Source organism: Myotis daubentonii, chromosome 2 (assembly GCF_963259705.1).
Source record: "Myotis daubentonii chromosome 2, mMyoDau2.1, whole genome shotgun sequence".
NCBI lineage: Eukaryota > Metazoa > Chordata > Mammalia > Chiroptera > Vespertilionidae > Myotis > Myotis daubentonii.
In genome coordinates this window covers 2,376,689-2,404,229 of record NC_081841.1, presented here as the reverse complement: position 1 = coordinate 2,404,229, position 27,541 = coordinate 2,376,689, and the positions used below count along the sequence as shown (strand labels likewise).

The 27,541-nt window shown below is 50.5% G+C and overlaps 2 protein-coding genes, 1 non-coding gene and 1 pseudogene across 3 annotated transcripts in view; 2 read left to right on the top strand and 2 right to left on the bottom strand.

Annotated features, from left to right (window-relative positions):
- Positions 1 to 13,115, bottom strand: part of SMC1B (structural maintenance of chromosomes 1B) — a 60,523-nt gene extending 47,408 nt beyond the window's left edge. Inside the window, exons 1-7 of the mRNA XM_059681395.1 lie at positions 13,007 to 13,115; positions 10,961 to 11,149; positions 6,969 to 7,081; positions 6,677 to 6,880; positions 3,573 to 3,811; positions 2,037 to 2,292; positions 979 to 1,119 (exon numbers count right to left, since the gene is read on the bottom strand). Of these exons, the coding sequence (XP_059537378.1) occupies positions 979 to 1,119; positions 2,037 to 2,292; positions 3,573 to 3,811; positions 6,677 to 6,880; positions 6,969 to 7,081; positions 10,961 to 11,149; positions 13,007 to 13,115 (1,251 nt within the window). The remainder of the gene's footprint in view (positions 1 to 978; positions 1,120 to 2,036; positions 2,293 to 3,572; positions 3,812 to 6,676; positions 6,881 to 6,968; positions 7,082 to 10,960; positions 11,150 to 13,006) is intronic.
- On the bottom strand, positions 70 to 176 carry LOC132228858 (U6 spliceosomal RNA). The gene has a single exon (XR_009451469.1). It is a non-coding gene; the product is annotated as a U6 spliceosomal RNA (small nuclear RNA).
- Positions 479 to 632, top strand: LOC132228841 (U4 spliceosomal RNA; annotated as a pseudogene).
- Positions 13,116 to 13,431: 316 nt separating the features above from the next.
- RIBC2 (RIB43A domain with coiled-coils 2) lies at positions 13,432 to 27,027 on the top strand. Its single transcript, XM_059680891.1, has 7 exons — positions 13,432 to 13,564; positions 14,337 to 14,418; positions 15,766 to 16,110; positions 21,435 to 21,553; positions 23,750 to 23,977; positions 25,452 to 25,618; positions 26,905 to 27,027. Exons 1-7 carry the CDS (start codon positions 13,451 to 13,453, stop codon positions 26,981 to 26,983), a joined length of 1,134 nt encoding a protein of 377 aa, XP_059536874.1. The 5' UTR covers positions 13,432 to 13,450; the 3' UTR covers positions 26,984 to 27,027.
- The last annotated feature ends 514 nt before the right edge of the window (positions 27,028 to 27,541 follow it).

The following is a 27,541-nucleotide window of genomic DNA, read 5'->3' as shown; positions in this document are numbered from 1 at the left end:
AATATCAAAAAATTTTATATGTGACACGGCACCAGAGTTAAGTTAGGGTTTTTCTTTTCTCTTTTTTTTTTTAATATGGAACGCTTCACGAATTTGCGTGTCATCCTTGCGCAGGGGCCATGCTAATCTTCTCTGTATCGTTCCAATCTTAGTATATGTGCTGCCGAAGCGAGCACAAGTTAGGGTTTTTCAAAATGCTGACACGACGAACTCAAAAGGTTCGCCATCACTGTACTACACCATGAGGCATTAGAGGGAAAGATCAGATCTTGGTGTAGTATCACACTCCTTTTCATTTTATTCCACCTGCCCATCACTATGAGGTAGACATACCTCTCCTCACTGTACAAATGCAAAAACCAAAGTCCAGACAAGTTAAATAATTTAATTACCAAGATCACACAGGTCAGTAAATAACAAGGCTAGCTGGAAGCCAGGTCTGTCTTACTCTAAGGCAGACCATTAAAATGCTATTTTGAGCTTTGCGCGTTGGCAGTATCGTAGCCAATGAGGTTTATCTGAGGCGGGACTATTGCTAACTGAAAAAAAAAAATGCTATTTTGATGGCCACTTCCCATGTAGACTATGACACTCCTCTTGGGCAATGGCCTTAATGTTTCCAAATAATTGTGCATTCACCTCTATTTGATACTTAATTGTGTCTTCCCTTTATGTATCCTCCTCCTAACCTCACCGGACTGTATGATACATGTAAGAACAGAGGCTATATCACCTGCCCATCCCTATCGCTATACAGAGGCACAGAGAATGCTGACAGATTGTACGAATGGAGGCACTGTCTATACTTTAGACCTACAGTGGCACCTATATGACAAGCAGCATAACAGGTAACCAACAATTTGTTTATTAATCGCTTATGTATGATGTAAATCCACTTCTATATTGAAAAGCTAATATAAAAAGCTAGTAACATTTCACTGAAAATATTTGTAAATCATGAGAGTCCAAACCAAGTACCTGAGCTTCTCCATGCCTCCTCTTTTCAAACGCCAATCTTTCCTTATCGGCCTTGTGTTCCCACTGCATTTTTTCCAGTGGTTGGGTCAGTGTAGCCACCTTCTTCCTTACTTGTTCCTTAAGTTCTTTATAACGATCCAGCTGTGTAAAGAGCATTTGAACATTGCTAACTCAAAGAAGCATGAGAGGGAAGTCTTTATGTGATATCCTTTATTAACGTAATTACTAACAGATATTTAATCTCATCAAAAAGTGTTTTACATAAATTAGATCAGAATTGGCCATCTTCTCCAGATAAATGTGAACATTAAATGAATGTTTTACTTAAAACAGTTTAGATACATCAATAAGATATTCAAAATCTACTCTAGCAGGTCTCTGTAAGAAATCCTTAAAAGAGAAAGGAGATTAAACCTCATTAAATCCAAAAGAGGAACTCAGAGAAAATTATGTACTTTTCCTATTTACGTAGTCACAAAATTTGAGTACCTATATTGTAACGTTAGACTATTATAAAGGTAATGAGAAAGATAAGTGATAAAAATTTAGTGGAATGTTTAAAAACTCTGAATTACAAGTTTTTGATATCTACCATCAATTTATTGTACGTAAATTTTATATACTACATTGGATATTAATTCATCACTTAATATTTTAAATCACATTAAGTAATCAATTTCCCTGTCAATTGTGATCATCTCTTCAAAGCCATATGTATCTGACTTTTAAGTTTTTATAATATTCATAAGTTATTTTAAAAACACAAGAATTACCTAACACTTATTACAAAATGATATATATAATCATCTTGAAGTATTTTCTATGACTTTAATAAACTCAAAAATGCTATAATGCCATTTAATCTTTTAAAGAAAAATAGCCTAAAGATTAAATTTAGATTCCATATACAGGCTGCAAATTTTAAATCCTCATAATTTAGATTCTGAGGACAATCTCTTAAAGGATCAGAAAGAGAGGTCATTCTTCAAACTTTTTTTCTAATTAAAAGAAGTTCAAAGACTAGAAACGAAAGATTTCCCATGTGCTGAATTTTTCACCTGACTGGCTTCTAATTCAATGTCTCGCACTTTCTGTAGGACTTCTTCCGATTGCTTTTCAAAACTTTTCCATGCAACATCTAGATCAACCAGCTCTGTCTCTAGGGCTTTTATGTCATCTTCCTGTTTAGAACATTGTTTTTCACTGTCCTTCACGGATTTCTTAGCCACATCTAATTTCTTAAGATGGTGAGAAGTGTTTTCTTTGGCTTTAATATATTGGGGCCTCTTCTGATTTAAAAGTGCTTCAAGAGATCTAAAAAGAAAAATCAAGTCTGCTTTAAAGGAACTTAAATGTTGTGATAAATAAAGGGAAGAAGTTCTTTTGACCAGATCACACATTTAAAAACAAATTCTAAAAACTCACTTTCAGAGACTGTAAGCAGAGCAGTCGTTGCCAGAGTTAGGAGGGTTGAATAGGTGAAGCACAGGGGAATTTTTTGAGTGGTAAATACTCTATATGACACTGTAATGGTGGACACAAGACATCACACGTCTGTAAAAACCTACAGAACTTTATAGCACCAAGAGTGTACTTTAATGTATGCAAATTTAAAAAATCACTCAGAGGAGGCCAAGACATCCTAGATGGAATATAGAAAGCGGCAAAAGAATCTAACTGTATTTCATATGCATTAAACCACCTTACTGAAGGGGTGGGGATAAAAAGTGCCAGCCTAAGTAACTTTAGAAATGAGTGGCGTCTGCGAAGCTAAAAGCAAAAAAAACTGTACATAAGCATCCTACTCTAGTTGATAAGGCTGCTGCCTAGGAGGGTATGATGTACAATTCCAATGCTGCCGTACGTGATTCCTAGAATTGAACAATTGAGCAAATGCTGGCATCTTGTGAAAGGCAGGTTTCTCACTGTTGGAGTGGGAGGTTGTAGATGGGCAAGAAAAGGTCAATATCTAAAGTGATGTCAAGTTGATATGATGAATCATTAGGTAGATATGTCATATAACATATGGTCTGTGGACATCCCTGATACATATAACATGATGGGAATGGCATTTTACTCCTGTGGTTTTCTTTCCCAAATTCATAAACCCTGTCTAATTGTGAAAAACCTATCAGACAAATCCCAATTAAGGAACACTGTGCAAAAGAACCCTGAACAATACTCAAAACTGTCAAGGTCATCACAAACAAAGAAAGTATGAAAAACTGTCACAGGCAAGAGGAGTCTATGGAGATGTGATCACTAAATGTAATATGGCATTCTGGATTTTATAAAAGGACAATAGGTAAAAACTAAGAAAATATGAATAAAGTATGGACTTCAGTTAATAGTAATATATCTGCATTGGTTCACTAAATCTGACGAATGTATCATACTCATAGTGTAAGATGTAAGTAGGAGAAACCAAGTGTGGGGAATATGGGAACTCTGTCCTCTATAATTTTTCTGTACATCTAAAGTATTCCAAAGTAAAAAACTTAAAATAATCAACTTTCAAAACATCACTTTTATTTTTATTTTCTCTATTGATCTACATAAAATCCAACTGTTAATAATTATTTTTAAAGACTCACTTTAATTCTTTTTCTGTTTGTTGCAGCTGTCTAGTTAGCATCCCATGCTCCTTTTTCTTGGCTTTCACTGTGTTTTCATGATGAGAAAGAGATTCTTTTGTGTCACTCAAATTCCTATTCACATTCTCTAACTCAGTGTTCAGCAAATGAATTTGTCTCTCATTATGATATAGCTTGAAAAGCTGCAGTTGAATCTTATTTATTTTAAGTTCTTCAAGGAGAGTCTGGTAACGTTCTGCCTATAAAACAGTAAAATCAACAACAGTTAAAAGGAAGCATATTTAAGTTGACTTTTCATAAACTCAGCTATAATGCCAACGAATAATTTCATGTGATATACACACATGTAAAAATATTAAGAAACAAAAAAAAATCACTAATAAGGAACACATCTACCTCTCATTTATTTCTTTAAATATTTTTTAATTGCCTACTATGTACCAGGCCCTGTTCTTTGTGCTGGGTATACAGTGAAGAACAAAATAGAAATAGTCCCTGGTCTTTAAAGTTTAAAATATAGTTATTCTAATAGGGGGGGAGGGTGAAGAGGAGTCATTGAGTAAACAAATAAACAAGATATCATATAGCAATATATGCTATAAAAGAAACAAAATAGAGTAATGCAATAGCATCAGAGAGTGGGTGCTAATTTAGATTGGGGGCATGGACAGCAAATGCCTGACAGAGAATGGCTTTTTATGAAAACTTGAATGAGAGAGTATTTGCCATGCAAAAATCGGGCATAAAATCACCTAGGCAGAGGAGATGGCAAAAGCTCGGCTAGAATGGAGTGTGGGTGTTCAATAAATACTACAGGTCAATGTGGTAGGAGAGTAGAGGAAGTTCAGGCTGAGAGGTGAATAGGGGCCAGATCAGAAGGCTGGGTGGGAGGCTAGATTCTTGGTGTAGGGGGAAGCACTGCACTGGAAGAGGTTCTATGCCAGAGGAAGACAGAATCTGATTTGCATTTTAAAAAGATCACTCTAAACACACATAAGTATCAACCATACATGCGGTACTCTACTAGGCATTGTGAAGGGTACCAAGAAAATACCACAGAACAGCATTTGCAAAGTGTGGCCATTGTTTCGTAGGGATCCCCCCCCCACACACACTATTTTAGGGAGTCCCTGAGGTCAAACTATTTTCAAAGTAATACTAAAACTTGCCTTTTTCATTGTGTTTATATCTGCACTGATTGATGGCGCAAAAGCCAATGATGAATAAAGCTGCTAGGCCTTGACACAAATAAGATTTACTACAGAAACAGATGTGAGAATTCATGTCTTTTATTAAGCTAGATATTAAGATTACAAAAATGTAAAAACAATGTTACAGTTCTAATTATTTAGTTTTAGGGAAAAAAAGCAGTTTTCTGGTGGGAATGTAAACTGGTACAGCCACTATGGAAACAGTACGGTGGTTCCTGAAAAAATTAAGAACAGTTACCACATGGCCCAGCATCCCTCTTCTGTGTATCTACCCGAAAAATTAAAAACCATTTATTTGCAAAGATATATGCATCCTTATGTTCACTGCAGCATCATTCACGGTGGCCAAGACATGGAAACAACCAGTGTCCCTCAATAGATGACTGAATGAAGAAGATGTGCTATACACAAATCCCCTATGGACTACTACTCAACTAGCTGTAAGAAAAGATGAAAAACTGCCATTTGCAACAACATGGATGTACCTTGAGAATATTATCCTAAGTGAAATAAATCAGAAAAAGCTAAGAACCATATAGTTTCACTCATATGTGGGATATAAAATGAAACTCATAGACAGACAACAGAATGTTAGTTATCAGGGGGAAATGAGTAGGGCAGTAGCAGTGGGTAAAGAGGGCCTATTATATGGCGATGGAAGATGATTTGACTTTGGGTGGTGGGCACACAATGCAATATACAGAATCCTATATGATCCCAATAACCAATGTCACCGAAATAAAAAAATGCAGTTTTTTCACTAAAATATTATTTATGTTAACATATAATACATTACTTATACATTGATCATTAAAATATATATTTTAAGTTTCCCAGTTTTAATTTCAAATACAATACTGGTAGATAGTTATAACCCACATGAACAGAAACTCTGCAGTCGCCAATAATTTTTTTTAATTCTCACCCGAGGATATGTTGTTTTTTTAATTGATCTTAGAGAGAGAGGAAGGGGGAGAGGGAGAGACAGAGAAAATCTATGTGAGACAGAAACATCCATTGGTCGCTTCCCATATGCACCCTAACTGGAGATAGAACCTGCAGCCTTTTGGTGTGTGGGATGACACTCCAACCAACTGAGCAACCTGGCCAGGGCCCCAGTGATTTTTGAGAACATAAGGGAAAAAGAAGCAGAAGTTTGAAAGCCACTGCCGTGTAAGGCATAAACTCTTCACGCTTACTATTAGTTCAGGTGGCCCTATTTAAGAAAACACACACACCCAAATGGTGAAAAACATACTGAAAGGCTTATTTTTTTTTAAATATGTTTTTATTGATTTTTAGAGAGAGGAAGGGAGAGGAAGAGATACAAACATCGATGAATCAATTGGCTGTCTCCTGCATGCCCCCTACTTGAGATCCAGCCGCAACCCTGGCATGTGCCAACCAGGCATTGAACTGGTGACCTCATAGTGCATGAGATGACACTCAACCACTGAGCCACTCCAGCCATGCTCAAAAGGCTTATCTTTAATGAATATTGGGCTTTATTTGTCTTATCTACACTAATAAAAGAGAAAGATGCAAATTGACTGTACCTTCACAATGCCCACCAGCCAATCAGGAGTATGCAAATTAACCCAACAAAGATGGCGAGTTAATTTGCATATGCAGGCACTGAGCGGCCGGGGTGTTCCACACTGCCCCAGCCGCTCCGGGCCTCTGGGCAGCGTGGAAAGGCGGAAAGGCGGCTCCAGCTGGAGCGAAGGCGGTGTCAGCAGCCAGGGGAAGGAGGCCCATTTTTGCACGAATCTTCATGCATGGGGCCTCTAGTAGTATTAAAAGAGTCTCATTAGTAACCCCAAGCCAATATCTAGCAATTCTGACAGTTTTTGTATCCAACAGTAAATTGGTTACATCTTCATGACACCTTACCTCATCTTTCTCTAATTTTGCATGTTTGCGCTCTGCAGCTATGTTTTTTCTTTTATTAAAATTAAACTGTGCATCCTCTTCAGCTTTCTGTAACTTTCTTTTCTTTTCCTCATATTCTCCTATAAGCTCTCCTGAAGTGCTGATTTCCTCAAAAAACTGGGTTCTTTCTTTGGGTTTTTTCATTGAAATCGACTCTACAGTTCCCTTTTAAAAACAGTAAAGCACACCAACATGTAAAATATAGTGATGGTTTTTCAAAATCATGAATCAAATAAACTTTACAACTACTTACTTGAAAAACTAGACAGTTCCGTGCTTTGATTATTATACCTATCTTTTCCAACTCTGCTATATAAGTGGAACGACTCACAGGATTATCATCAAAACGAAATTCTGAGCATCCTCCTAAAGTAAATAAAGGCTGTTATAGGAAGTATAAATATCTGACACATATCAACTGCTGAAAGTTTTATAAAATTATTTTTCTTATTGAAATGCCAGTTATGCAATAACATACATGTTAATACATGCATTTAGTCAGTCAACAAATACTGTATACTACATACCAATGAGTTCCCTACAGCAGTAAACAAAACAGACAAAAGTCTGACCTCAAAGAACTTATATCCCAGTAATGGAAACAGACAAAAACAAGATATGTAAGTAAAATAAATATGAAAGAAATTGGTAAGTGCTATGAGTTAAGTAAAATAGAGTCGGGAAGAAGGTATGAAAGTTTCTGTATGCTGGAGTCACGCATTTGCAATTTTAAATAGGATGGTGCTATGGTCTGAATGTTTGTGTCCCTCCTAAATTCATGTTGAAATTCTCACCCCCAAAAGTGATGATATCAGTAGGTAGGGCCTTTGGGAGGTGATTAGGTCATGATGGTGGAGCCCTCATGAATAGTATAGGTGCTCTTTTTTTGTTTGTTTGTTAATCCTAACCCAAGATTATATTTTTTCCCATTGATATTTTTAGAAAGCGTGGAAGGGAGGGAAGTGGGGGGAGAGAGAGAAACACTGATGTGAGAGGGACACATCAATTAGCTGCCTCCTGTACTTGCCCTGACCAGGGCTAGGGATTGAACCTGCAACTCAGGCATGTGCCCTTGTCTGGGAATTGAAACCGTGACCCTTCAGTGCATGGGCCAACATTCTAACCATTGAGTACACCGCCAGAGCTAGTATAAGTGCTCTTATAAAAGAAGTCCCATAGAGCTCCCTGTCCCTTCCACTATGTAAGAATTCAATAAGAAGTCTGCAACCTGGAAGAGAGCGCTCATCATCATGACCATGCTGGCACCTGATCTCAGACATCCTGCCTCCAGAACTATGAAAAAAAAACTATTATTTTGTGTAAGCTACCCATTTTGTGATATTTTGTTATAGCAGCCCAAATGGACTAAGACAGATGGGCAAGGAACAAGAACAAAGCTGGAGACTTCACACTTCCTGATTTGAAAATATATTACAAAGCTACAGTAATCAAAACAGTATGGTACTGGCATCAAAACAGACATATAGAACAATAGAACAGAATAGTGTCCAGGAAGAAATCTGTTACATCTACGGTCAACTGATCATCAACAAGGGAACCAAGACATATAATGGGGGAAAGATGGTCTCCTCAATAAACAGTGTTGGGAAAACTGTGTATCTACATGCAAATAAAATGAAACTGAACCCTTAGCTCACACTACATATGAAAATTAACTCAAAATGGATTAAAGACTTAACGTAATACCTGAAACTGTAAAACTAATAGAAGAAAACACAGGTGAAAGGCTTTTTGACTTTGATCTGGTCAGTAATTTTTTGCATCTATCAAAAGCACAAGCAACAAAAGCAAAAATAGATAAATGGGATTGTATCAAAATAAAAAACGTCTGCCCAGAAAAGGAAACAACCTACAGAGTGTAAAACAAAATCAATGACATGGGAGAAAATCTTTTCAAACCACATATATGACAAGGGGTTAATATCCAAAATATATAAGGAACTCATACAATTCAGTAGCAAAAAACCAAAGTATTATAACCCAATTTAAAATGAGAAAAGAACCTGAATAGACATTTCTCAAAAGATTATATGCAAATGGCGAACAGGTATATGAAAAGGTGCTCAATATCAGGAAAGATTAGGAAAATGCAAATCAAAACTACAATGATATCACCTCGAACCTGTTCCAATAAAAAAGACAAATGTGAGAATGTGAAGAAAAGGAGAACTCTGTATATTGTTGGTGGGAATATAAATTGGTACAGCCATTATAGAAAGCCATATGAAGATTCTTCAAAATTAAAAACAGAACTACCTGCCCTAACTGGTTTGGCTCAGTAGATAGAGCGTCGGCCTGCAGACTGAAGGGTCCCAGGTTCGATTCTGGTCAAGGGCACATGCCCAGGTTGTGGGCTCGATCCCCAGTAGGGGGCGTGCAGGACGCAGCCGATCAATGATTCTCTCTCATCATTGATGTTTCTATCTCTCTCTCCCTCTCCCTTCCTCTCTGAAATCAATAAAAAATATATTAACAAAACAAAACAAAACAGAACTACCTTGTGATCAAGCAATCCCTTCTGAGTATATATTCAAAGAAAATAAAATCAGTACCTTGAAGAGCTATCAGTACTCCCATATTATTGAAGTATTATTCACAATAGCTAATAATCTAAATGTCTATCAGTGGGTAAGTAGAGAAAACACGAAAATATTATTCAACCTAAAAAAAGAAGGACATTTTGCCATTTGCAATTTCACAGAGGAATCCAGAGGGCATTATGCTAAGTGAAACAAACCATGCACAGAAAGAAAAATACTGCATGACCTTACTTATATGTGGAATTTAAAATAGTCAAAACTCACAGAAGCAGAGCATAGAATGGTGACTGCCAGGGCTGGGGGAGAGGAAAATGGGGAGCTGGTCAAGGAATACAGAGTTGGTAAGATGCAAGATGCTAAGCTCTGGAGATCTATTGTACAGCAATGTGACTACAGTTAACAATACGGTATTGCACACTTTAAACTGGCTAAGAGGGCAGACCTTAGTGTTCTCACCATACACACACAAAAGAAAACAGTAACCAGGTGAGGTGATACATATGTTAATTAGGTTGATTATGTCACCTATTTCACAATGTATATTAAAACATCAAGTTGTATAGCTTAGCCGAAACCGGTTTGGCTCAGTGGATAGAGCGTCGGCCTGCGGACCGAAGGGTCCCGGGTTCGATTCCGGTCAAGGGCATGTACCTGTGTTGCGGGCACATCCCCGGTAGGAGATGTGCAGGAGGCAGGTGATCGATGTTTCTCTCTCATCGATGTTTCTAGCTATCTCTCTCTCTCCCTTCCTCTCTGTGAAAAATCAATAAAATATATTTAAAAAAAAAAGTTGTATAGCTTAAATATATACATATTTTATCAATTATACCTTAATAAAATGGGAAAAACAAATGTATGGTGGTTTATTAAATGAATAGAGTAGACTAAGGAATCCTTACTGAGATGGGAAACTTTTGAGTAAAAACCGAAAGAGAGAAAACCAATGAAGATATTTAGGTAATAAAGTGGTGAAATGCTTAAATTAGACATTAAGGTACAAGTATATAAGTATTTCTAAAATTACCTGTGATTAAATTTGGGGAAAGTTAATAAAATAGTATTTATACATTAGAATATTAAAACCAAGTTCTAGTAGGCCAGAATGAAAATAGCAACAACAAACCCACCAAGAAACACTTTTATAGAGGCTCTGTAAACTCCTTCTACATGCATGTATATATATGTAAGCATACATATATATACATATATATGTATATATATACATATATATGTATATATATATATATAGTTTACTCAGGAAACAGGATTTCATGAATAAATCACAAAATACAAATTCAAATGTTTCACTGAAGTTGCTTTCAATGGTAGATCTTTCTATACAAACCAAAAATGTGCAAATAATTAGTTCACCATTAAAAAAACAAGATAAATATACATAAATAACCCCAGGAAGGACTTTTATAACTTCTCTATCTTTAAGGTGGGCTCTCCTCTATTTTAACCTAATAACCAGGTACAAAAATGCTATTTGACAATGGAGAAGTTTGAACAAATATATCTGCTTAAAGAAGAGTCCCAGTGGAGAACCAAACAGGTTCTATTACTTCCGAGAATTGTTATCCAAGAGAAAAAAAGTCTAGTTCACTATGCTAGTTGAACAGGTAATCTGCCTTAACTCTGGAAACCTCAAATAACTCATAAGCAAACATCTACAAAAATATACCTCGAATAATTCTTGTAAATGTTTTCTCTTCTCCATTTTCCTCCACATACACGATTTTTACACTTGCAAAAGAAGAAACAGGCCTTCCAATATGTGCTCCATGAATAAGTTCTTGAATATGTTTCACTCTTAAATTAGCTGTTTTCTCTCCCATGACAAAACTAAGTGCATCCATGACATTAGATTTTCCTGGGGACAAAAAGAGGGGAAAGGAGAGGAGAGAGAGGAGTTATTCATTCTTAATGATAAAAACAAAAACACCCCACCTTGCCCAGAGGCAAAGAAACCAGGCCACCAAGGGAAGTGAAATACAGCCAGCGCACGTCTGAATAGCACTGTCTTGTCTACATTAAAATCGCATGTGACTGGTTCCCTCCACGCGGCCATGGTGGAGTCTTAAGCGGCCTACATTTACGAGGCTTAATATGTAGATCTAAACCCAACTCTCTCCCATTTTTAAGCATCATGCCACGGCAAATCATTTAACTCCCCCAATTTCCGTGATACCCTTTTTATAAATGTTGACTGTCACATCTTTAAACGGGTAACTATATCCAGGGTTTCTCCCCGGGCGCTGGACGAAGGCTGCTGGAAGGTTTGTGATCGGTAGGAGCTGGTGGCCAAGAAAAACTACAGCGCAAGTCCGAGCCGACCGCACCTGCCGGGCCTGCTGCCCCTGGGGGTTTGGATTGGGGGGGGGGGGATGGGGCGGTGGATTTGGGGAGGTTTCCACCCCTTTCTGGTAAGAAGGTCTCCCTGTGCCTACACGACTTGTGTAAACATAACGGCTGTCTGGACGGTTCAGCGACTCCACAGGTTTCATAGAATCTGACAGGCGTTCAGTGAACACAAGCAGCACGCGGCTCACGGAGTGAGTCAGGGAGGAGGGACACGGCGCCCAGCGCTTCGGGGAACCCCGCGGCCAGCGCCCCAACAGCCCGCGACCGGCTTCGCGGGGGGCCCGGCTTCCGGGGACGGGGTCCAGGCAGGACCTGGAAAGGCGTTTCCGCAATGACCTTCCGATAGGTTAGCTCACAGTGCGCGGTTCCTCATTAGGAAAAGCTCTGGCTTTTGGAAACCAGGTGCACCACTCAGACCCCCGCCGGTCCCGGCCCTGGGCCCGTAGGGACCACGGGCAGCCGGCGGGGGGCGGAGAGCACCGGGGCGGACCAGCGGGCACGAGGGCACGAGGGCCTTTATCCCGCGGCAGCGGCGCCCACTGAACCGCCTGCTCACGCGTGTGCGCGGAGGCGACCACCCTGTGCCCCTCGCACCAGCGCGCGAGCCGGGAGCCCGCGCTGCAAAGCCCACGGCCACCGCCCGCCGGTCCCTCGGCTCCCTCAGCGGCCGAAAGGCGGCAACGCCCCCTCATGAGGGCCAAGGACGGGGCCCGGGACTGGGCCAAAGCGCAGCGAACTGCGTCAGCACCGCCACGGCCGCGGGACAAGGACTTCCGGCCCCGCTGCGGCGTCTCTGGGAGAGAGGGGGGCTGCGCAGGTGCCGGGGCGGAGGGCAGCCCGCGGACCCACCCGGGCAGGAGCCGGGCCAAAGCCAGGCCGCGGACCCGGGGGTGGGGGTGAGGGGCCCGGGGGTGGGGTGGGGAGGCGGTCGAGGGGGGGGGTCCAGGCCTGGTGGACCCTGGGGTGGGAGTGGGGTCCGGCGGGCCCTGGGGTGGGGGTGGGGGACCCGGCGGTCCCTGAGGTAGGGTAGGTCCGGGGGACCCTGGGGTGGGGGTGGGGGGGCGGTCGAGCGGGGTCCAGGCCTGGTGAGCCTGGGGGTGGGAGTGGGGTCCGGCGGGCCCTGGGGTGGGGCGAGGCCAGTGTTGGGCCCGGAGCGCTGTTGAAGGCCCACAGAACCATGGGGTGGGGGTGGGAGGGCGCGGTCGGGGTGCCGGGCGGGCGGTCGGCGGGGGTCCGAGACGGAGAGAAGACGGGGCTTGCGGGCGGCAGGGGCCCGAGTCCGGGCCGAGCGGCCACCCTCAGGTCCCCTCAGGCCACATGAGGCCCGGCGCCGCGGGCGGGCGGCGGGGGCCCGGGTCCCAGTTACCGGAGCCGTTGGGGCCGATGATGCAGGTGAACCTCCTGAAAGGGCCGATGACCTGGCGGCCTCGCCAGGACTTGAAGTTCTCCACGAGCAGCAGCTCCAAACGGCCCATGGCTGCGCCCTCCGCGCCTCCGCGGCGTCCTCACACGCGGGGCGGGAAAAGCGCGGGAAAGCCTTCACGGCATCTCGCGATAGGAGAGCGAGAACACGGCGAGTGCCGCCGTTCCTTAGCAACTGGGCTGTTTACGTTGCCGAGGTAACGCGGCCCCGGGACGCGGTCGCAGGAGGCTGTGTGCGAAGCCTGGGGAGCAGGCTCACACCCGGCGGCTCACCGCCTAGGGAGCCAGCCTCCATCGCTCGGTCGGGCTGCAGTTTGGTTTTCTGTGGTCTTCTCTTTTTAACTCGTGCGTTTGAAAGGCTCTCAGAGCTTCTTGAGGACTCCCGGTCATGGATATAGTGCAGCCCAACGACCTGGAGCAGGCCTTCTGCGTGGCCAGGAGGAGACATGCGGAGCTGTGCAGGCAGAACCAGATCTTCGACGCCAGGAACAGGATCCTGGGGGTAGGACGCTCGCTTGTCCCCACAGGGAAAGGGGCCCGGAGGGAACGTGGAGGGGCAGGTGGGAGCGAGAGGTAGGCGTGGGAGAGAGGAAGAGATGCATCCCTCGAGTGAAACTTGATCCAGGCGCAGCTGCAGACGGCAGCAGGCTGAGGATATATTGACTTTGCTGAGGATGAGAGAAACTTTAACAGAACAGTTATACTCCCTCCCACTTGCCAGACAGGCAAACGGAGTCCTGCAGTGGGAGGGAGCCGCTCGGAGTTTGTGGCCAAGTGGAGGCTAGAATGGGGCTCTCCTCTCTCCGAGCCAGATTTTCTACATTGTCAGGGGTTCCTTTCAGTCCGTCCATTTGACAAAATTCCTATTTTGTGGCAAGCCTGAACTGGGCCCAGGAGATGAGGAATAAGGCAATTCTTGACCTTCAGGGTTTATGGCCCAGTGGAGGAGGCAGACATTAAAATAAATGGTCACATTAAAATGTAGTGAAGGAGGGGAACACAGACTGGGGCTGGAAGAGGGAATCAGAGAGGGCTTCCCAGAGGAGGTGATGCCTAAGCAGTGTTGTGGGGATGAGTATCTGTTAACTAAGGTAAGCTCTGAGGGAAGTTAAGAGGACAGGTTGAAGAACCAACTATAAGGAAAGGCATTCAGGTATGAAAAGACCTGGTGTGAAACTAAGACAGTGGGGTGAGGATAAAGAGATAAGTAAGATTGTTAATAACGGGTTGCATTTATCTAGTTTTAACTCCTCTTCCCTCGTTTTCCATTCCAGGGAGATACAAAAACCTGGGATATTCAGGTGTGTGAGCGGAAGATAAAAGAAGCAACTGAGAAAGCCAGGCACGAAACGTTTGGTGAGCGTTTCCTAAACGTCTGTCCAGCAGGGTAGGGCTGCATGCCTTCGACACCAGCCCTCACTCTTCACCTGTGTGAGAGCTGGTCCTTTTTACTCTCTTCCTCCTTTTAAAATTTCACAATTGCTTGTGCCCAACTTAATGCACTGATTCTTCCTCTGTTAAAAGAAAAACAGCTATTGAATCCTGTGTGTGTTCTAAAAAATACATTTTGAGGATAAATGTGTTTTCCAAAAAAAACACACCAACTGGATATGAAAAACCTTAAGCACACACACACACTCTTCCGAGAGTTCAAGACCTTCTGCCGGGGACAGCCCTTTACACCAGATGACACACTCAGACCCCCAGCTCGCACCCCCAAGCTGAGTCAGAACCAGACATAGTTCAAATGATAGTGTTCTTGCTTTTAGTTTCAAGCAGCATTCTCATCATGTGCAACACTTTCAGTTTATTTCATAAAGCACTGTAAGAGTTTTTAAAATAGGAAGACGAGGGGGCCCCATATTCTTACAGAACTCCCATATGTACATATGTAATAAATTTGGTTATTTTTTCCTGTTAAAAAAAATGAAAAAAAGCAGGGTACAAAATTTTATATACAATGGGTACTCGATTACGTTTTTAAATATATGGAAGACATGCTTAGAAAAAGAAAGTAAATAGGCCAAATGTTGTAATGTTGGAGTGATTAAATTAAGAGTGAAGTTTATTTTCTTTATACAGTTCTATGTTTTTTAATGTTTTCCCTTTTATGTTTTTAGTTTAAAAATAAGTCAAACTTACAAAAATGATGTGACACATACACATGCACCCACCACTAGATTAGATGTTACCTTTTTGCCAAATGGGCTTTAGATATATTTTAAGAATGATTTTTGAAAATATATGTATATTCCCCACCCTGTCATTCTTTTCTTCCTCCCCCTTTAAAATAACTGGTGTAATATTGAATAGATCCTTTGCGACCTTTAAAAATATTTAATTTTGTATTTTTTAAAATCCTCACTGAAGGGTATGTTTTTATTGATTTGGGTTTTTTTTTTTGAGAGAGAGAGAGGAAGGGGGAGGAGAGAGAGAGAAACATCAATGTGAGAGAAAAACATCAATTGGTTGCGTCCCATATGAGCCCCGACCAGGGTTCGCACCCGAAATCTAGGAGTGTACCCAGACCAGGCATCGGACTCAAAACCTTTGTACGTTCAGGATTCTAATCTTTGAATGGATGTTACGTTTTTGGGGGGTTGTATTCCTTTTAGAATCACTAAAAATTATTTTTTTAAGGTGGAATCCAATTGATTTTTCCCACTGAATCTTAAGCTTATGGATAACCTATGTCTCTTCTAGCTGCTGAACTGAGGCACAATGACAAAATGATGTGCATATTAGAGAGCCGGGAAAGAAGGGGGCGGAGACATCTCTGCAAAGCTCTCCGCGACTTCCAGCAGAGCTTCCAGAAGCCGGAGACTCGGCGGGAATTCGACCTTTCGGACCCCCTCGCCCGCAGGAGAGAGTTCCCCGCGCGGCAGGGAGACAACGATGCGCGGAATACAGTGTCGGGGATGCAGAGGTTCATGGGAGAGGATTTAAACTTCCACGCGAGGCAGAGATTCCAACAGGAACAAAACAGAGAATGGTTCCTGCAGCAGCAGAGGGAGTGGCAGAAAGCCCGGGCCGACCAGAAACGTGCAGGTGATTTCAGTGCGCTCTTAGCAAATCAACTCCCACTTTCGTTTTGTTTTATGTAAGTTTTATGATGTATTGCTTGGGCCGTGGAGGGCGAGAGACGTGAGAGCCTCTGGTCCAGGGCGGAAACCTCTCCAGCCACACGGCAGTCATGCAGGAAACCCTTCAGCTCCTGTGGGTGCTGGGCCCCTCGAAGCTCAAAACCAGCCCCTGCCCTCGGGCTGCTCACAGTCTGCGGGGAGACCGGGGGCCTCCCTGGGTCCGGCCTCTGTCAGGGCGGGTCCGCACCTGGCCTTGCTCCTCTGTCCACGGGGAGTTCTCGCACTTGCCCAGCCCCAGCCCCAAGTCGCCTTGACTCTTGCGTTTCCCTCACATGCTACATGCAGTCCAACAGAAGTCACCCAGGTCTCACTGCCTTTCACCGCCTCTGCCATCGGCACTCTGAGCTGTCAGCTGTCTCAGCTGGAGTGCTGCCGTGGCCTCTGCCGGTCTCCCTGCTGCTGCCCTTGTCCCCTTGGGACCTCGTCTCTTCAGCCCGGCCGCCAGGACGATCCTGCTAAAAGCTAAGCTAGCGCCTTTGCTCACCGTCTTCCAATAGCTTCACATTTCACTCAGTAAAAACCAGGTCTATTTCAAGGACCAACAAGGCCTTCAGTCTGACTGTATCTTCTACGAGGCCGCCCCTCATTCATCTCATCCTTGCCACACCGGTTTCCTTCCTACTCCTAGAATGTACGTGTGTCAGGCTCATTTCTGCCTCAGGACCTTTGCACCTACGGTCCCCTCTGTCTGGAAACATATTTCCCCAGATATTTGCACGGTTGCCTCTCTCCTCCTTCAAGTCTTTGCTAAAATGTTGTCTTACCAGTGAGGGCTCCACTGACCACTATTATAAAGGGCAACCCCGTACTCTCCCCCCCCCCCCACCCCACGCTCCCTGTCCCTTTCCTTGCTGTATTTTCCCCACCGCATTGCCCAGTGACATGCTGTCTGGCTATGTATTTGTCATCCCTCTCCCCAGTGTCATCTCTTAAGCGCCATGAAGGCAGGGGATCGTGTCTTTTATCCACTGCTCCTTCCTGAGTGCCTGGCACGTGGGTAAATACCTGTTGACATGACCACTCACAGGTGCTCCATTTGTCCGTCGCTGGCTGAGCCTTTGTCTCAGCCTTGGACTTGGTCCTCGAGCTGGACCCCAGACATCTCAGCGCGCACCTCACACCATCCTGGAAACACACCCTGCATTTCTCCTGGACTCGCTCCTCCCTCCACCTTCCTCCCTTTCTCATGTCACCTCCTTCCCTTAGTCAAACCAGAGGCCTGGGCGTCCTCTGGACCCCGTCTTGTCTCCAGGGCAACCTCAGCTTCTGTCCCTTCTTACCACCTGCAGATACTTTGGACTGTCCACATCTCCCATCCCACTGTCGCTGCGGTGCAAGCCCCACCTTTTGTATCTGCACGGACCAGGCTTTCTAGTTCCCCCTTCTTTCTTGCTCCTCTCTGGCCCATTCTCAACACAGCAGTCAGAGAGCTGCTTTCTAAACAGCGTCAAGTGAACAGTGTCCCCCCTCGTCCCTCCAGCCCAGCTTAAACCCTCTAATGGCTTCCCATTACATACGGTATAAAATGCCAAGTCTGCCCCTAGCCTACAGAGCCCTGCATGCTGGGCCCCTGCCCAGCCCTCCGATGTCACCCCACTCACTGTGTCCCAGCCACTCTGGCTGATGTGCACTTCTGGGTCCCGACAAATGCTTCCCCACTTCCAAACCTCTGCACCCGGCTCCCTGCGTCCCTCAGGACTGAGCTCAGGTGCCACCTCCTCCTAGAAGCTCTCTGACTCCCACCGTCCACCCGCCTGTCAGGTGCTCCCCACATCTCCCTCCCAGTGAGTGGCCTTTCCCTCCCGCAGGTGCTCCCCACACCTCCCTCCCAGTGGCCTTTCCCTCCCCCGGTGCTCCCCACACCTCCCTCCCAGTGGCCTTTCCCTCCCCCGGTGCTCCCCACACCTCCCTCCCAGTGGCCTTTCCCTCCCCCGGTGCTCCCCCCACCTCCCCTCCCAGTGAGTGGCCTTTCCCTCCCCCGGTGCTCCCCACACCTCCCCTCCCAGTGAGTGGCCTTTCCCTCCTGCAGGTGCTCCCCACATCTCCCTCCCAGTGGCCTTTCCCTCCCCCGGTGCTCCCCCCACCTCCCCCCCAGTGGCCTTTCCCTCCCCCGGTGCTCCCCACACCTCCCCCCCAGTGGCCTTTCCCTCCCGCAGGTGCTCCCCACACCTCCCTCCCAGTGAGTGGCCTTTCCCTCCCCCGGTGCTCCCCACACCTCCCTCCCAGTGGCCTTTCCCTCCCCCGGTGCTCCCCACACCTCCCCTCCCAGTGGCCTTTCCCTCCCCCGGTGCTCCCCACACCTCCCCTCCCAGTGGCCTTTCCCTCCCCCGGTGCTCCCCACACCTCCCTCCCAGTGGCCTTTCCCTCCCCCGGTGCTCCCCACACCTCCCCTCCCAGTGGCCTTTCCCTCCCCCGGTGCTCCCCACACCTCCCTCCCAGTGGCCTTTCCCTCCCCCGGTGCTCCCCACACCTCCCCTCCCAGTGGCCTTTCCCTCCCCCGGTGCTCCCCACACCTCCCTCCCAGTGGCCTTTCCCTCCCCCAGTGCTCCCCCCACCTCCCCTCCCAGTGGCCTTTCCCTCCCCCGGTGCTCCCCCCACCTCCCCTCCCAGTGAGTGGCCTTTCCCTCCTGCAGGTGCTCCCCATATCTCCCTCCCAGTGGCCTTTCCCTCCCCCAGTGCTCCCCACACCTCCCCTCCCAGTGAGTGGCCTTTCCCTCCCGCAGGTGCTCCCCACACCTCCCTCCCAGTGGCCTTTCCCTCCCCCAGGTGCTCCCCACACCTCCCCTCCCAGTGGCCTTTCCCTCCCCCAGTGCTCCCCACACCTCCCCTCCCAGTGAGTGGCCTTTCCCTCCCCCAGGTGCTCCCCACATCTCCCTCCCAGTGGCCTTTCCCTCCCCCGGTGCTCCCCACATCTCCCTCCCAGTGGCCTTTCCCTCCCCCAGTGCTCCCCACACCTCCCCTCCCAGTGAGTGGCCTTTCCCTCCCCCAGGTGCTCCCCACACCTCCCCTCCCAGTGGCCTTTCCCTCCCCCAGTGCTCCCCACACCTCCCCTCCCAGTGAGTGGCCTTTCCCTCCCCCAGGTGCTCCCCACACCTCCCCTCCCAGTGGCCTTTCCCTCCCCTCGGTAGCACTGAAACAGTCTGCAGTGATGCGTCTATTTCGGGTTTGCTTGTTTGTCATCTGGCTCATCTCCTGGACTGTAAGCTCCCGGGAGGCACCACTCCATCCGGGGTTCCCAGCAGGGTGTGGGCTGGCCCAGGTAAGGCTCGCCATACTTCTATGTTAAATGAACGGCCAGGGTAACGCAAGGTGAGAGGTGAAGCTGAAGGTGAGCAGAGGCCAGAATTCACCACGGAAGAGTTTGGTCTTTTTTCCTTTAAATGGGATTTTTGGGGATTTTTGGGGTGACACTGGTTAATTCAGCTGTAGAGGTTTCAGGCTGCAGGTGTATAACCCATCACCTCTATCTTGGTCTTTGTTTTTGGAGATGGACAGGAGGCCCCAGGCACAAACGCCGTACGAAGAACCTTCTTTATTACTGACTTTTTAAACGTAACAACCCTTCAAAGTAGGGCCGCCCTGCCCCCAGGAGAGGCCGGAGGCTCAGGTCGGGTGGTGAGCAGGTCAGGTGGGCAGAGCTGGGAGGCCCGGGCTGGGCTAGGAGACTGACTGACCCAGTGCTTTACGTTGCGCCGTTTGGACGCTCGACTTTTGACCCCCGCTCCTTCTTGTCCTCCTCGCTGTCCAAGTGCTTCTGCCCTGACCTCCCTCTGCGGAGCCCCAGCTGGTTCCCATGGCAGAGCTCCTTTTCGCTGGGCTCCACTATCCCTCGCGGTTGTAAGGATGTAGGGGCCTGAGAAGTCGTGGAGGGCAAGGAAACCACTGCTCCCTGTCCCAGGACCACAGCCCACATGACCAATCCACGGCAGGCATTACCAATCCACGGCAGGCATTGCCAATCCACAGCCGATACTACCAATCCACGGCAGACATTACCAATCCACAGCGACGTTACCAATCCACGGCAGGCATTGCCAATCCACGGCAGGCATTGCCAATCCACGGCAGACACTGCCAGTCCACGGCAGGCATTACCAATCCACAGCTGATACTACCAATCCACGGCAGGCATTGCCAATCCATGGCAGATAGTGCCAATCCACGGCAGGCATTGCCAATCCACAGCCTATACTACCAATCCACAGCAGACATTACCAATTCACGGCAGACATTACCAATCCACAGCGACATTACCAATCCACGGCAGGCATTGCCAATTCACGGCAGGCATTGCCAATCCACGGCAGACACTGCCAATCCACGGAAGGCATTGCCAATCCACGGCAGGCATTGCCAATCCACAGCCTATACTACCAATCCACAGCAGACATTACCAATCCACGGCAGACACTGTCAATTCACGGCAGGCATTGCCAATCCACAACCGACACTACCAATCCACGGCAGACATTGCCAATCCACGGCAGACAGTGCCAATGCACAGTAGCGACTGCTGACCCTTCCATCCAGGCGCTGACCTAGAGCTTTACTTGAACTCGGTCCTGGGGCTCCCTGCAGCCCGAGGCATCTGGGTTCGGTGGATGTGGGTGGATAGGAGCGGACACGGGGCTCCCAGCAGCCCGAGGCATCTGGGTTCGGTGGATGCGGGTGGATAGGAGCGGACACGGGGCTCCCAGCAGCCCGAGGCATCTGGGTTCGGTGGATGCGGGTGGATAGGAGCGGACACGGGGCTCCCAGCAGCCCGAGGCATCTGGGTTCTGTGGATGCGGGCGGATAGGAGCGGACACGGGGCTCCCTGCAGCCCGAGGCAGCTCGGTGGATGTGGGCGGATAGGAGCGGACACGGGGCTCCCAGCAGCCCGAGGCATCTGGGTTCGGTGGATGCGGGTGGATAGGAGCGGACACGGGGCTCCCAGCAGCCCGAGGCATCTGGGTTCTGTGGATGCGGGCGGATAGGAGCGGACACGGGGCTCCCTGCAGCCCGAGGCATCTGGGTTCTGTGGATGCGGGCGGATAGGAGCGGACACGGGGCTCCCTGCAGCCCGAGGCATCTGGGTTCTGTGGATGCGGGCGGATAGGAGCGGACACGGGGCTCCCTGCAGCCCGAGGCATCTGGGTTCTGTGGATGCGGGCGGATAGGAGCGGACACCGGTCAGCCCGCGCACCGGGAGGGACGCGGGGCGCAGCCCTGACTGCGTGCTTGCTCCAGAGGACCTGTACACGGAGGCCAGGCTGCAGTTCGACCAGACGGCCCAGGACTTACAGCATCGGGAACGCGCCACCAGGAGGGCGGTCTCCGCAGCTGTGAAACAATTCAACAAGACCCAGGTAACCCGCGCCCGGGGCGGGGAGGACCGGCACCCACCGCTCCACCGGGCGCCAGGCTCCCTGGTCCCGGGCTCAGTCCGTCCTCTGGGCCACATCACGAACCGGAACCCTGCCATGGGGGGGTGGGAGGGTGGGGGGCACCAGCCACAGAAACCGCTGAGCTCCAGCCCCGGCTCCTGAGCTCTGAATCTGGGTGTGAAAGCGCAAACCAGCGGCGAGTGGGGTGGGGTCAGTTCCCCTTTCTCAGCCTCAGGTGCGTCTCTAATACGAGGACAGTGACCTCTGCCCCAGGGGTGCCAGCGGGCACTGCCCTGCCGCCGTCTGGTTTCGGTTCTTCTTCACCAGCCTCAGAGTCGCTCCTCACCAGGGGCAGGTGCACAGCACTCAGGAGCGGGGGCCACTGTGCCGATGAGGGTGCTCCCTGGGCGGTCTCCTGACCGGCCCCTGCTCCCGGGGCTCTGCCGGACCCTCACAGCACCCTCTCCCGCCCGCCATGCGGAGGGGCTTCAGGTTCTCTGGTCCTTTGGAAATTAGACTTCCCTCCAGGTTTTCTTTTTTCTTTAATTGATTTCAGAGAGGAAGGGAGAGGGAGAGAGAGAAACATCAGTGATGAGAGAGAATCACTGATCAGCTGCCTCCTGCACTCCCCCTACTGGGAGTTGGGGGTGGAGCTTAAACCCGGGCATGTGCCTTTGACCAGAATTGAACCTGGGACCCTTCAGTCTGCAGGCCGACGCTCTATCCACTGAGCAACACAGGCCAGGGCCAGGTGCCTGTATTCCTTGACCGGATGAGCTGCTTGAGCAGACAGCGGTCTGCACAGTGGAGCGTGGGAGATGGTCCCTGCAGAGGAGGCGGAGAACCGGAGCGCTGCTCACCTGGCTTCCCACCCTCCTCATTTTTATCTGCTGTTTGGTTAATCCTCACCCTATGAGATTTTTTTCAATGATTTTCAGAGAGAGTGGGAGGGGGGCGGGGAGAGAAGAGAAGGAGACACACATCAATGTGAGAGAAACACATCAGTGGGTCGCCTCCAGGAGATGCCCCAACCGGGGTGGGGATCAGACCTGCAACCCAGGGACGTGCCCTTGGCCTGAAATGGAACCCGAGACTCTTCAGTGTGTGGGCCGCCGCTCTAACTACTGAGCCATGCTGGCCAGGGCAACCTCCTCATTGTTTTATACATGTGTGTGCGCACACGTGAGAATGAGTTATGAAGCACATGCTATTTTTACGGCCTAATAGTACCATTTTGTAAGTGTGAGGTCGTGGGATTAAACCAGGTATGCACGTCACGTGTTGGAACCTCCGGCCTGTTGTCAGACTCATCAGCATGGCCTTTGTTTTAAATCCTGGCCACAGGCAGCTGCCCTCATTCGTTACTGTGTTCAACAGCCCTGCAGAGGGCGGGGCCAGCCCAGCGTCGCTGATAGAGTCTTGGGGGGGCTGACTTCCTAGGGACACGCAGCGCTGATCTGACCGGAGACGGGCCTTCCCGACCCAGCGAGCCCAGTGTCTGATCAGCCTTCCGTGCGAGGCAGGTGCTCACGCGGTGCCATCCAGCTGCCCCCTCATGGGCGCCCAGGCGTGCCCGCACCCTGCAGAGAGCACGCCTGCCCATCGCTAGGGGACCCGGTAACGCTGGGGAACGGCCAGTCCACCTCCTGACTTGGCAGAGAAATGGCTGCAGCCGGAGAGGGAGGTGGCTGGCGCCAGGTCGCAGGCCCAGGCCGTCCCCGCCTTCGCCACCCTCGTGAGCAGGGGTTTGGCCAGGAGTTTCCTGGCTGCACCGGGAGCCCTGAGGTGACCGTGTGTTTCTCCCTTTAAGTCACTGCTGTTGCCAGTCCCTCTGGGTGTTCCTTGTGGCCTGCGGGCACATCGGGGTGACCAGGGCCACATCGGGGTGACCAGGCCCAGGGCGGGGCACAGAGCGGCCGTGAGTGAGGCCCGGCCAAGGTGAGGATGGCCTTCCCAGGGAGGCGGCAGAACAGCGCGAAGAACCGAAGCAACTCTGCACACGGCCAGCAGGTGGCGCTCCGCTCCGCCCAGCCCGCAGGCCGGCGCGGGTAGCAGGTCCCCTGAGCGCATTCTCCCTACTGGCGCCCGGAGATGGAGATGGGCCGGCGCCTCCCCCTGGGGTCGCTCAGAGCGTCTTCCCTGATGTCTCCCCCTCCCCCGTCCCCCCCCCCCCCCCAGGCCTCGGAGTTGGCGGAGAGGAAAAGTCTGGAGAAAAAACAAGAACTAGAGGACGACCTGGCCCACATCTCCAACCTGCTGCGCGGGGACCTGCTCTCCGAGGACCCGCAGCAGGCGGCCAGCTCCTTCGGGCCCCACCGCGTGGTCCCCGACCGCTGGAAGGGCATGAGCCAGGCCCAGCTGGGGCACATCCGCCTGGCGCAGCAGCAGCAGATGCAGGAGAAGCTGGTGCTGCCCCAGACCCCCCTCCCGCCCCCTCTCTCAGTCCCACATCCCCCTCCCCCTCCCCTTTCCCTTCCCCCTCCCTCCCCTGCCCCCTCCCTCTCTCCCACAGCCCCCTCCCCCTCCCTCCCCTGCCCCCTCCCTCCCGGGGCCAGTCACAGCTGCCCTCAAGGGGGTGTATGTTGCAGCAGGGGTGGTGACAAGGGCCAGGTGCTCGGGTGGTGGGTGCTGGGGAGGAAAGTGAGGCTGGGAGCGGGGCTGCTGGGCCCAGCGGGTCACCGGGTCCTGAGGAGTGACATAGGAACGGAGACCTGAGTGGGGGGAGCGCGAGCGAGCCAGGCAGGTGAGCGGCCAGGGCCAGCGCCACTCCCGCTGCCCAGCCGCCTGGCGGAAGGCCGGCCACTGTCCTGAAAGCAGCAATTTGCACTGATTTCCAATTTTCGTGAAAAACCAGCAAACAGAAATCAAAAAAGGGAAAAAGCACACATTAAGTCTCACCACTCAGAACACCCTGCCCGCAGCCCGCAGCCCGCAGCCCCTCTGCAGGGATCTGGGTGAGGAAGGCATCTGAGCCAGGGCTCAGGGGCCCGGGCGTAGCCTCAGGGTGCAGGTGGGGAAACAGGTTCACGGTGGCAGCCAACTCACTCGCCCTGCAGGCGGCCAAGCCAGGCCCCAGCCTGCCTTTGGATCCCTGGGTGAGGGCCTGGGCCCTGGTGGCTGCCCACCTCCCCTGCTCCTCTGGTGGGAGGAGGCCCTGTGCTGAGCCCAGGAGGGAAGGAGGGCTCGGCTGCAGGCCCAGCCCCTCCCTTCTGCGGGCGGAGCTGAGGCAGTAACTCTCAGGTTGGCGGGTGACACTGCCCACGCGTAGGGGTTGACCCCCCCCCAGCTGCATTCACGCCCTTTCCTCTCCTAAGAGACAGTGGGTTTTAGAGAAGGTCTGGAAGGCAATGAGGAATGAGCAGACAGCCCCGGCTGGTGTGGCTCAGTGGATAGGGCATCGGCCTGCGGACGGAAGGGTCCCGGGTTCGATTCCTGTCAAGGGCACGGACCTTGGTTGCAGGCTCCTCCCCGGGCCTGGGCCCTGGTCATGGCTCGTGGAGGAGGCATGTGTCTCTCACATTGATCTCTCTCCCGCTTTCTCTAAAAAGCCATGGGAAAATGACCTCGGGTGAGGATTTAAAAAAAAAAAAGGAGCTAAGATGCAGAAATTTACCTGAGATCATGAACTCATTGTAGCATCAGAAGGTTCTAGAAGCGACCAGGTGGTCCCAGTGTTCAGCCAGGAGCAGAGCCTGCCCACTCGTGTGCCCAGTGCCTCCAAGTGTGGGACGGGGCCGGGCCACCTGGGTTTGTATGGGGGGTCTCCTCTGCCTGCCCACCAGAGCCTCAGTTTCCCCATCTGTAAAATGAGAGGCCGGTTCTCCCAGCCCGTTCCCCGGGCCCTCTGTGGGGACAGGTGGTGAGAGTCACCTCTCTCCAGAGGCTCCAGGAGGAAGAGCGCCAGCGAGACGCCGACTGGGACCGGCAGAGGGTCGAGAGGGCCCGTGCCGAGGTGCTGTGCGAGCGGCAGCAGGGGCGGCGGCAGCGCGACCTGCGCAGAGCCCTGGACGGCAGCAACCGCAGCCTGGCCGCGGAGCAGCTCCGGCAGTGCGTGCTGGGGCTGGCAGGCTGGGGTACCAGGCGCGGGGGGCGGGGGGGATGCTGACCGGCAGGGCCATGGAGCAGCTCCGGCAGTGCGTGCTGGGGCTGGCAGGGCTGGGGTACCAGGCGGGAGGGGGGGGGGGATGCTGACCGGCAGGGCCATGGAGCAGCTCTGTGCTTCCCTGGGCTCCTGTCCCCCACCCCACCCCCTGCCCCAGATCTCTCCCACCCAGAGGGTCCGGGGCCTTGGTGCATCCTTCACAGGAAGCCCCGTGGTGGTGGTGGTGGTGGTGGTGGCGGCAGCGGCTTGGCTCTGGCACGGCCTCCTGGCGAAGAATGCCAACAGAAAGGGGGGCAGGCCCAGAGCGAAGAAGCCAGAAATTAAGGGCTTGGCAAGCACGGGTCCCCACAGACCAGGGGACTGCGATGCCATCCAGTGGGCACCAGTGGGCATCCTGCAGACACCCTCAATGGGCTCCTCGCCTGGGCCTGGGACCCCCAGCGGCTGGCACACGGGCGCTGGTGATGGGTACTCGGAGGGCGCCAGGAGTCCCTGGCAGGGGGGGGGAGCCTGAGACGTGGAGGAGACGGTGCCCGCCGCCCACTGCGGGGAGCGCTGCCCTGGGCACACACAGGCCCCAGGGTGGCTCCGGGTCCCGGCGGCCGGCTGTCAGCGCCGGTCAGCAGGGAACTCTGTCACCAAACCCACAGTGCGATTACTTGTGTGTCTGTCCACCCACCACGCTCCTGCCTGGAACTCAGAAGGGGCCCGCCTGTATTTCTCCAGTCAGACGTGCGGCACCTGTTTGCCTGTGGGTCCCCCTGTCACTCCTGTGACTAAAGGGGCGTAAAGCCATGGTCTGAAGAAGTCTGGGGCGAGCAGACGCTCCCCAGTCACGCTGTGGAGATGGGACCCTGGAACCAGGAGGGTCCGCAGTCTAGACGCTCCGCGGTGACGAGATGCAGCGAGGCATCCTGGGACAACAAGCGGGTGGGCTCTGCCTAGCTGGTGCTCAGTGGTTAGCGCATCAGCCCTCAGGCTGGAAGGTCACAGGTTGGATCCCTGTCCCTGTCCGGTCGGGGCGCGTGCAGGAGGCAACCAACCGGTGTGTCTCTCACATCGGTGTTTCTCTCTGTCTCTCCCCCTCCTTTCCGCGCTCTCTAAAAATCAAGGGAAAGATATTCTCGGGTGAGGATTAACAGCCAGAAGTGGGCGGCCCTCCGCGATATCACAGAAAGGCAGGCGAGGGCGCCAGGCCTTTGCTGACGGCTTCTCCTCGTTTTATGATCAGGAGAAACTACATGAAGGAAGTCTGTACCAACCACGCCACGGACGACTACTTCACGCAGTTCAACACCAGGAGTCGATGAGAAAGACACCCCCCCGCACCCCCCCGCCCCCGTCATTCATGTATAAACGCCGTCACCTGGAAGAAAATACACTCGCCCTGCCGGAGGCTCGCTTGGTTGGAGGGTGGTCCGGTACCCCAAAAGGTTGCAGGTGTGACTAACGGTCAGGGAATACACCTAGGTTGAGGGTTCGACCCCTGATCAATGCTTCTCGTTGTTTTTCTCTCTCTCCCTTCCTCTCTCTCCAAAAATAAACACACACACACACACACACACATATCCTCAGGGGGGATAAAAACAAACCCTACTTGGCCCACAAGTCCCCTAACTTCACCTCCACTGTGGACCAAGCATCTGCTACCCTCCCCCCGCGTTTCCCCAGGGGCGGGAGCTGGGGTCAGTGTGGCTCAGAGCATCCAGAGGGGCGCTGTGGAGCCCCGGACGGGTGGGTGTGGCCCCTCAGGACCATCGAGAGAGAGAGAGAGAGAGAGAGAGAGAGAGAGAGAGAGAGAGAGAGAGAGGTGGCATTGGCCTCAGGGCTCCCGCTCGGCCGCTGCCGAGCCAGCGCGTGCAGGCCCG